The sequence below is a fragment of the Oryx dammah genome, unplaced genomic scaffold (assembly GCF_014754425.2).
Source record: "Oryx dammah isolate SB20612 unplaced genomic scaffold, SCBI_Odam_1.1 HiC_scaffold_15, whole genome shotgun sequence".
Lineage (NCBI taxonomy): Eukaryota > Metazoa > Chordata > Mammalia > Artiodactyla > Bovidae > Oryx > Oryx dammah.
In genome coordinates, this window is record NW_024070199.1 from 8,050,760 (window position 1) to 8,061,440 (window position 10,681).

Consider the following 10,681-nt stretch of genomic DNA (forward strand, 5'->3'; position numbering starts at 1 on the left):
GAACTAAATATTGTATTATTTTGACTTCGTGCCATTGCCTATCCTCGTTGAGTTTCAGCACTGCAAAAAATCAAAATCAAGAAATCAAGGTGCTTTGTAAAAGGAGCATCTATTTAAAAAAAAATCAGTTCTGGTTTAGATGTAAAAAGTCAGTTCTGGTGTAGGTGTCCAGAAAACTTCCTTTGGCACCAAGCAAAAGTAAAAACAAACAAAACTCCCAAATACCAGACATAGAGATGGAGACCTCTCTTCTTCCTGAGGCTAGATTCCTGTTAGATTCCAAAGCATATTGTAGTGGAAATCCAAAGATTCCTGGCGGCCTTGCATCTCTGCTATGCACAGTATTTCTTCTGTGACTGGAAGAATGCACTATGGCTGTAGTTGCTCGAGTGCCTTATCAAGATTATTCTTCCGAAAAGCTCGAGGAACATAAGCCGAAAGTCACCCGCAGAAAGTATAAACAGCAGCGCTGTTTCTCAATGTCCTCCCACAAAAAAGTCACAGTGCAGGCTGGAACTGCCAGGGTGCAGACACACCATGTATCCACCTTGCGATTCATTTGCTTTTCTCCCTCTACTGATACATCTAGAAAGAACTGCTCAGGCTGAGAGGCATAGAATGGAAATCCAAAATAAGTCAAATGCTTTTCTTTCTAAACTGTGATGATCATACTGATGAAACATTCATAAAGACAGTAACTGAAGTGATGATTCTGATCCATTTCACATTCCCAGTTTTACTCTTATTCTAGATTATATATGCCTGTAGCCTGGAGAATTCTAGTAAAGAGGCCTTTTAAAAGCTAGTGAAAAAGAAGCCATGTTGATTTTTCTTAAAGCATTTTCCAAATATTTTTACTATAAAACAAGTGTAAGAGAGAAAAGTTTCTAAATTGCACAAGTCTACATCTCCCTAAAAGCTCACTGACAGCTACGCAGAATAATTTTGATTAGGCTGGATGACTGTGCCAGGCTCCAAACAAGTGGTTATTCTGTTGTGACATCTGCCAAGCAATGCGTCCATTGTTCTCTGGAATTTAATTCATTTTAAATTACTCCATCTAAATGATAAGACATGAGATGTGCTACACTCCAGGGGTAAAATACAATGATTGTTTTTAGTGTGACCACAGCTGTTAGCGGGGAAGCCATACAGCCTGTTCTAATTAGGCCCTGATTACTGTCTTCTGGAAACGCTAGTTCAAGAAATGTGAGTGAAATCCTGTTAAATGGAAGGATTGGCATGAACAATCTTGCCTACTCTGGTGCAACTGCAGGTCCGGCAGTGCCACATGCGAAATCTTCCCAGAAACACAGCAATGGTTTTCAGAAGAGAAGCGATTTCAAAACTGAAAGATGCCTGGGATACCACCTTACTTTAGGATATAACTGAGTCTGTGTTTGTGTGTACTTCGTTGCTCAGCCATGTCCGACTTCTTTGCAATCCTATGGACTGTAGCCCACCAGGCTCCTCTGTCCGGGGGCGGGGGGGGGTTCTCCAGGCAAGAATACTGCAGCAGATTGCCATGCCCTCCTCCAGGGGATCTTCCTGACCCAGGGATCGCACCCAGGTCTCCCGCATTGCAGGTGGACTCTTTTACATGTGTACCAGTATAAATTATCTTACTGATCCAGGACTACTGTGCAAATGCCCCCAAATCCAAAACATTATAACTGCCTGTCTCAAAAGTATCGTAAAAGTTCCTAAGAGTTGTATGTGGTGGGGAACATCTGGAAACATGAATGATTAGGCACTAATAAAACAAGTTGACTCTCAGGAGAAAAGACACACATACACACGCGTCAGAGTTTATGTCTCCCACATGCCACATATTTAATGTCAACTTTGGAAACAAGTTCAGATGAAATAAAAATCAAAGTTCTCAAAAGATGAAAGATTAACTTAGCCATTAAATCTTCCCTATTGCCCCAAACATCAGCACGTATTTCATGTCTATGCAAAAGTATGCCTTCAAACTGCTTGAATGATATATGACACACCAACCAGTTTTCAAATAACACTGCCGGTCATCTTGCAATTTTAAAAAATTAGGCAAAAGGTATTATAACATATTTCACACGCACACACACTCACACACACACACACACACACACCAATGACAACAGTTGGCTTTTCCTAAAATAAGTACATGAAGACTCTTAAGAGCAGCCAGGAAGGAACCTGCCCACATCACCCCTCCCTACAATCCACGTAGTTTCCTTTAATCCAATAGCAAATCTGGGCATATTTGAGAGGGGTGATTCTAACAGCCACATTGAAATCCTGTGGTGAACCATTCACATCTACCCACTGGTGTCCAGAAAAGATGCCAATAATTTTCCGCTCCCACTTCTGCTGCTGTCTCTTCCACATCCTCACGTAGACCCCGGACCCGCTGGCACCGGGCTGGGCATCGCACTGCTGGTAGAGCAGGTCATAGGTCTCATCCTGGACGTCACAGAAGCGGTACACCAGGTTGCCCGGTCGGTCGTTATCATAACCCGAGAAGTGGATCCTGCCCCCCGGCAGCTGCTTGGCAGGCGGGCTCACCCCGATCTTCATGAACTTTCTCTTGTGAGGCTTTTTGAGCTCCAGGAGGGCGTAGTCATAATCCATGCCGATGTCGTTGGCATTGCCCTTGATCCAACCCTTGGGGACGTGGGTGCGTTTCACCCGGATCCACTGGAATTTCATCTTCTCAGGCAGGGCTGAGCGTGAGTTGTTGGCGCCTCGACCACCGTCTTTGAACTTGGGCTTCAGGAAGCCCACCCGGAGCTTCTGGGTTCCTTTCACATAGGTCTTGCCGTCGTGGATGCAGTGGGCGGCTGTGAGCACGTGCTTCTCGGCCACCAGGGTGCCGGTGCAGCCCGTGGATAACTTCACGGAGGTCGAGAAGGGGTAGTTGAGCAGGAAATCCTTCCCAAAGATGCTGAACCTGCTGTCGTAGCCGTAAATCTGACGCTTCCTCCTAGACTTCCCGGAAGACTGCCCCTCGCCACTTCTGAGGACGTAGATGCCCACCTGCGTCTCGGTGCGGCTGCCGTTGGCATAGAGGGTCTCGTAGGACAGGTACTGCTTGGCTTCTTCGTAAGTGGGCAGCGGGGTTCCCTTATGACACTGGGGTCCACATGAGGAGGACACTTCCAGCTTGGCTTCAGCCCCAAAGTCTGGCTTGGCCAAGTTGAAGGTGGACTGGGGCAGGACCACGGGGAGGCGGTAGGCCGGCCAGGTGGGCTTCCAGTGGGTGCTGTAGGGGCTCACCTGCCCAAAAGCGCAGAGGAGGAGGAGGAAGATGGGGCACCCTGGAGTCCCCGCCATGCTGAGCATCACCCTGCAGGAACAAAGACAAGTGGGTGAGGAGGGCGAGGGTCAGCAGAAGCCATCCAGGGGCATGCCTGGCATTGTCTGGAGCTGTGAAACTTCTTCAGGAATTGGGGTGTGCAGAGGAATCCCCGGGAACGGTCTCACAACGCAAGGGCTTGACCTTGTTTCTTCCTGGGGCTGAATGCCCAATGTGAAACTGGGTATTTGTTCCCCTTGGTGTTTCAGAGGACCCTAAGGATGACCTGTGGAGGGTGGGTGCATGGGGCCATTAATTCCCAGATGAATTGCTTGACTGGCCCTGATACCCATGTAATTTTAGGCCATTCTTTGTGCTCAATTCTATACCTTCATCCTCTGCTACCCTCCTGGTCCCCCTGAACTTCTTTCCTTTCTTCCTCCCTCTTAATCTCATTATAGCCTGTACTTGGAAATGTTCAGAATAACTTACTCCTCTTCGGGGTGAATTCAAATTACACAGTTTATTGAGTGACCAAGGCATCAAAAAGGGATGGCTCCACAGTGCCACACTCGATGGGACTCAGATCGCTTCTAAATGGTGAGTGATTCAGAAGAAGGCATGGGACTTTTTTGTTTTGTTTTGAATTTAGAAGAATCATAACTATTATAAGTTTACTTCCAGAGTAGACAGGCCTCTAGCAAAGGAAACACTCCCTCCTCCCTTGGATTTTATTGTATAAGACCAGGGTGTTGGGCTTCCCTGGTGACTCAGTTGGTAAAGAATTTGCCTGCAATGCAGGAGACCGGGGTTCAATCCCTGGGTCAGGAAGATCCCTTGGAGAATGAAATGGCTACCCACTCCAGGATTCTTGCCTGGGGAATCCCTTGGACAGAGGAGCCTGGAAGGCTATAGTCCACAGGGTCGCAAAGAGTGGGAGGTGTCAGGGTCTTTGTCAAAGACTGAAAGCTTTAAATTTGCATCAAATAACACATTGTGACTATTTCTGTTGGTTGCTTTTTCAGGTCTGTGCATTTGTGTTCCCAGCTAGTCTAAAGGCCTTGAGATTGGGCCTATGCTAGCATTCCACAAAGTGGAATGCTATTCATGGAAGAGTAAAGGAATGAACGAATGAATGTTAGTGTGGCTCAAAAAACACGTTTTTTGAATGCTGCACGATGAGTGCCAATGACAGACATGGATGATGTGGTGGTTCTGAGAAAGGGCATGAAATCCCGTGGTGGGGAGAAGAACAAGGGAGGTATTCCAAGGGAGGTGATGCTTGGGACGGGTGATAAAGCTGAACAGAAATAAGCTAAAGCAAACGGAAGAGGACACTTAGAGAAAGGGAGCAACAATACGGAGACAGGAAGCAGTATAAGTCACTTTAGGAATTACCATTAGCTCAGCAAGGGGGCTTCCCTGATGGCTCAGATGGTAAAGAATCTGCCTGCAATGTGGGAGACCCAGGTTCCATCTCTGGGTCAGGAAGATTCCCCTGGAGGAGGGCATGGCAGCCCACTTCAGTCTTCTTGCCTGGAGAGTCCCCTGGCCAGAGGAGCCTGGCGGGCTACATACAGTCCAGGAGGGTCACAGAGTTGGACACGACTAAGCGACTGAACTGAAATGAAGCGTCAGTCGGCTCTGACTGGCTCAGAATCTTCTGTTCAAGAGAAGCTGACTTAGCAGGTAGGTTAATTCATTCACAAGCAAGGATCCCAAAACAAGGACAAGGAGGGCTTAGGTCTTCTTAAGAGGCAAGTGCAACCTAGCTGGGGTGAGAGTCCGGAATATAGCTGGGGTGAGAGTCCGGAAGAAACTGTTTTCCTTTTCTCAGGCTTCCTCTTTGAGAATATACACCTGCGAGCAACTTTTGGGTGACTTTTGCATTCTTACATAAAACTGGAAAACTGGAGGAATCATGTGCTTCCCACAGGGCTACCTCCTGGACCCCTACACACTACCCTCTCCTCCCTTTGACTATAACACGGAGGACATTAAAGCATGCTAACACTGAGCAACACAAGCCTTAAGCCAAGTTTATTTAGGCTTATCTCAAGGAAGAAAACACAGAGGTCCAGCTGCCAAGTATTCCCATTTTCAAAATAAGATTGCTGGGGAAGAGAAAGGAAGAGATGAGACAGTATGATCTTCTGTGTTATCATAAGCTGTCGACATTTTCCAGGGGCAGGAAGAACACGACAGTTAAAATACACTCCTATTATCAACCGGAACATGCATTTTCAAATCCCAGATCTGAGACCTATATGTTAACTGGATCCCAGGAGTACCGGGTGCAAGTTACTTACTGCAGCAGAACTGTTCCAGTGGTACATGCCTTAGTGCTTCATCCAAACACTGAAACTGTCCACTGGCAGGGGTGTCAGGGAAGACAATAGCAGGAAAAGAGTCTGAAACTACTTCAGATGAACCTTTTAAAATCCATCCAGGAAGCTCGTCTTAATGAATTAACCCCCTCTCAGGCAAAATTGATCCCAATTTCACCTTTCCAAGAGCTTTGCCTGTATAGTAAACCCCTGTTTAAAAAAATACTTTCAGACTTCCCTGGTGGCCCGATGGTTAAGAATCTGCCGGCCAATGAATGCAGGGGATGTGGCTTTCATCCCTGGTCCAGGAAGACTCCACAAGTTGAGAGGCTAAGCCCCTGAGCCACGACTATTGAGCCTGTGCTCTAAGGGCCTGCAAGCCGCCAACCACTGAAGCCTGAAGCCCGAGCACCGATAGCCTACGCTCAGCAACAGGAGAAGCACCGCAGTGAGAGTCTGGTGCTGGAGAAGACTCTTGAGAGGCCCTGGGACTGCAAGGAGATCCAACCAGTCCATCCTAAAGGAGATCAGTCCTGGGTGTTCACTGGAAGGACTGATGCTGAAGCTGAAACTCCAATACTTTGGCCACCTGATGTAATGAGCCGACTCATAAGGAAAGACTCATGCTGGGAAAGATTGAGGGCAGGAGGAGAAGGGGACGACAGAGGATGAGATGGCTGGATGGCATCATCGACTTGATGGACATGAGTCTGAGTGAACTCCAGGAGTTGGTGATGGACAGGGAGGCCTGGCGTGCTGCAATTCATGGGGTCGCAAAGAGTTGGACACGACTGAGCGACTGAACAACCACACCAACAAGGAGAGGTCAGCCATATGTAAGTAAAACTGCTGAACCGACAGCGCTGGGTAAAGCTCTAATTCCCTAAAAATAAGTTTTTCAGTTACCTCAATAGACTAAATCTATGAGTTTGAAGTATCAGTTACAAGTTCCCTATACGATTTCAACTCTCTTCATTTGTTTGTGTGATGAGACCTTATTCTGAGAACTTTTTATATCTTCATTAAAGTTTCTATGTAACACTGAAAGCTACACATATTTTATTATTTTATTCTATTTTGCTTCATTTCAGTTTTTTGGCCACGTGGCAAGTGAGCTCTTAGTTCCATGACCAGGGATTGAACCTGTGCCCCCACATTGGAAGCGCGAACTCTTAACCACTGGACTGCCAGGGAAATCCCCACGGAACTTTGTTAAAAGAAACTGTGATTCAGATTTAAAAATTAATGCAGGTCAAATTATTCCAAATTGATTTGGTTTTTAAATACCTGATCAGAAGCTGGAAGATAAAGTGATATGTTCTCAGGTCCCCACCTGGGTTTAAACTGACAACGGTATTAAAGTTACAAGCTTCATAAGTTGCTTACTCTCTTACCAAATGTGTGTTTAGGATGGTTTAGAAATTGTTCTGAACAATGATCTCTTAGTCTTCTGGGTCTGGTTTTTCCAGGAGCCTTTCCCCTCCCCCAGGAACTTTTACTCAAAGAATTGTGGAAGGTGGAGGTACAAGGGGAAACGAAAAGGAAAATTTATCATGCTAGTCTCTAGCCTGTCTGGATGACAAGATTCCCCTTATCTGTTTGCAAAGGAAACAAAGGCCTCCAGCAGAGGGCAGCTTTCAAGAATGAGTGGAGGATGGCTAGGTGAGAAAGCTCTTAGAAAAGTTTGCAGAGGGGGTGAGTGAGGGTGTGTGTGCACGGTGGTGTTGGGGGACAGCCAACAAGCTACCTCCACTCAGGGCCTTTCCTAAGGCATTCACACCTTGCCCTGACCCCTCCCCTGTGAATAAAACATTTTAAATTAACTTGGTGATTTTGCATTAATTTCTCCATTCACCTGATACTGGAATAATTCCCCAGGAGACAATTATTGTTTCCATTTTTATAAACTCTAGGTAAACCTTCACTATGCCCATTTCATTTATTTAAACATAAACACTCTAAGATGAACACATTCATAATCTCACTACTGGAAATGTAACTCATGGGTACATAATTTTTAATTCTCTCCTGCCTTTACCAATGGCTCACTTTATCCTCGTAGAACTGTCTGGAAAACTCACACCTTAAAAAAGAATGAAGATTTCCAAATCTTATCCTTGTATCTAACTCCGGATGAGGAAGATTCAGGTCTATAACATTTCATTTCTAGGACTAAGCCTTTACTGGATAGGAGTCCTTTGATGCAGAATTATCTTTGAACGTTCCCAACTGAGTATTTTCATGCATCACTTGACCTAAATGACAAAGCAGAATGGAAAGTGAAGGTAAGCAAATATTTTCTGGCTGTGCTTAGTAATATGGAAACAGTATTCCTTTTCCAGCTCTGTATATCTGACTCACAAGAGGGTTACACTTTCCACGTTCCATCATTCACCATGAGCCACTGTCCTGCTGTCCACTGTCTAAAAATATTTATACGTTATGAAGATGCTGCCACTTGGTAAGTGCACGGATAACCTCACAGGGCGGGGATGCTGCTCGCTGCTCGTGATAGGCTGTGCACACCATAGTGCTGCCTGGAGGCTGTGGGCAGAGACGCTCTCCCAGTTCTGCACCTCGAAAACTGCAGCAACACGCATCTCCTGCAGAGGGCAAATGTTTGGGAGCTGTGATATAACTCCTATAGCAAACAAGTGTTGGCAGGGAAGATCTAATCCTCAGGTATAAGTTCTCTGTTGTACAACATCTGAATTCCTGGAACCACTATAAATAGTAATGACAGAAAGAAAAGAGCAGGCAAGTTTGTGAGGATAAAAGCTCTGGATGACATTCGGAAGGATGGCAGAGGGTTTTTCCACAGGTTCTGTGGCCAGGGATACTGAACAGTAAAACCATGCTAATTCCTAAAGCAAATAGCTAAAAATGAACAAAGCTCTGGTAACACTCCGCAGCCAGGCATGCTCTCATTTTCCTGAGGCACTGAACCTGTTAAAGGGAAACAAACCTAATCACATAATGGTTTAAGAATTACAGTCTTGTACAGGAAAGAAATGCAGGGTATTTACAAGCCCAGCCACCTTAAACATAATCTTGTGGTCAAACGACGTTTAACTTCGTCTCTATCAGATTTCAGGCAAAATGAACCACCCCAGTGAGCCTGGGACAAACCTGGCAGAAGAATAAGAATAGTAGAAAATGGTCAATGGTGAGACCCTAAGAAAGGAATTCCCTAGGGTCAGGGAGAGTTATGCATGAATAATGGCCAGCGGATTCAGTCCTAAGGGAGCTATGAGAAAAGATGTTCAGGAGAACCTGAGACTCTTAAACACTGCAGACGGGCCGATAATGTTCTCAGACCCGCTAATGGGAACTTTGGCACTTATACTACAGACAGAAGAATGCACCCACACTCACTATCTACCTGAATAAGTTTTCACTGTTACAAAAATGAGGTCCATATTAATTACCTTGGAAAAATGCTTCCGTTCCAGTTCAGGCATGGGAAAGCATGACAAGTTATCACCTGACTTTATTTAAGTGGGAAAAATACAAGTGAAACAACTTATTCAAATGCAGATGGTGTGCATATGATCACAAACGCTTTCACAAGTACATATAGTGGCTTTTGTGGCAGTTTCTGCTTCTCCACTGTACTTCCAATCCACTCCTGTCTAACAGACCTCTTGAGAGGTGCACATATAAGGTCTATTTTAAATGCTCTATGGAGAAGGAAATGGCAACCCACTCCAGTATTCTTGCCTAGAGAATCCCAGGGATGGGGGAGCCTGGTGGGCTGCCGTCTATGGGGTCGCAGAGTTGGACACGACTGAAGCAACTTAGCAGTAGCAGCATGCACAAGTATGATTCTGAAACAAGTGTGGTAAATAGCTTGGTGTTAATTTGGCTTTCAGCTTTTGACCACAGCTGACTTCAAACCACAAATTCAACTCTATCACAGGGCCTCCTCAAAATGATTCTGACACTGGCCAGTCTGCGCCAATCATTCGCGGATGTCCTCCTAAGGAGCCGCACAGGGACCACTCAAGTTCAGTTCCAGGAACTAACAGAAGGCAGCCCTAGCCAACAGGGATCCCGAACAGCGGGAACTTTCCACCAGCTAGACGCTATTTCTGAAGTCTCGCGGGTGTCACCCAAAAGGCAATAAAACAAGCAGGATTTTTATCAGCTGCTTTCTCATGAGATGTTTGAAAGCAAAGCGAATTTCTATTCCGAAGGGGAGTGGGAGTTATCCTTCATCTAAATTATTCTTCTCGCTCTTGTAAAACATTTTTAAAAACTTCTTTCAGCTTTTATTTAAAAATGAACCCACGAAGAATGTCCACACGCTGAAGAGGAAAGATTTGCTTCCAAGAACTGTCTAGTTCACGGACAGTGGTTCCTAGCGCAGCGCACGGCCATCAGTCACAGCGCCAGAGAAGAGGGCCTTTTCTCCGACCTTTTTGCTGTCCTCTCCTTGCTTGCCAAGGTGTGTTCACAGTTACATGCCCAGGGTAAAAAATTAACTTGCAGACCTTGCTGGAATTGCAGACCTTGCTGCAAAACTCAAGGGAAAAAGTAATTGTGTGTGTGTGTGTGTGTGTGTGTGCGCGCGCGAGCATGCTCAGAGCAGGCTTCTTTTCTATTCCCACCCAGCATCCGAGATGGTAGCTGCGAAAACTTGCTTTTCCCCACTCGATCCGCGGGTGACACCGTGGAAATCCAAACGCCCTGCGGGTCCCGAGTCTCCGTGGAGCTCCCGCAGGCCGCGGGTCCCAGCCCTCGAGCCCCGAGGGTGGCCGAAGCGAGGTCTCCGGGGCCCCCGCAGCCCGCAGTGCCCCTGCCTAGAGCGCAGCGGCCCTCCCTTTGTCCGCTGCCCCCCGCCCCGGGCCGGCGCCCCTCGCCCGCGCCCGCACTCACCCGCGCCGGGTCGCCCGCCGGGCCCCGGCTCGCCGCGCCGCTCAGACAGGTGTGGGCGCCGGGAGGGCGCGCGCAGCTCCCATGCCGGCTCGGCAGCGCGACCGAGTGCGAGCGGGGCGGGCGGGATGGGGAGCGGGGCCGGCGGCCGACGGGTCCGCCCCCCGCGCCTCCCGAGCCGGCCCGCCCCGCCTCCGGC

The 10,681-nt window shown here is 47.1% G+C and overlaps 2 protein-coding genes across 3 annotated transcripts in view; one reads left to right on the top strand and one right to left on the bottom strand.

Moving 5' to 3' along the window:
* Nucleotides 1-1,802: 1,802 nt before the first annotated feature.
* The window catches only part of PRSS23 (serine protease 23), a 20,084-nt gene continuing 11,205 nt past the window's right edge, over nt 1,803-10,681 (bottom strand). The window contains exons 1-2 of one of the 2 annotated variants that reach the window (XM_040255499.1): nt 10,486-10,633; nt 1,803-3,331 (exon numbers count right to left, since the gene is read on the bottom strand). In XM_040255499.1, the coding sequence (XP_040111433.1) occupies nt 2,191-3,327 (1,137 nt within the window). In that variant the 5' untranslated portion in view covers nt 3,328-3,331; nt 10,486-10,633 and the 3' untranslated portion in view covers nt 1,803-2,190. Of the gene's footprint in view, nt 3,332-10,485; nt 10,634-10,681 lie in introns of those variants that run through there. The other variant, XM_040255500.1, reaches the window with a different exon arrangement.
* The window catches only part of LOC120874855 (translation initiation factor IF-2-like), a 135,168-nt gene continuing 133,905 nt past the window's right edge, over nt 9,419-10,681 (top strand). The window contains exons 1-2 of the mRNA XM_040256545.1: nt 9,419-9,426; nt 10,222-10,659. Of these exons, the coding sequence (XP_040112479.1) occupies nt 9,419-9,426; nt 10,222-10,659 (446 nt within the window). The remainder of the gene's footprint in view (nt 9,427-10,221; nt 10,660-10,681) is intronic.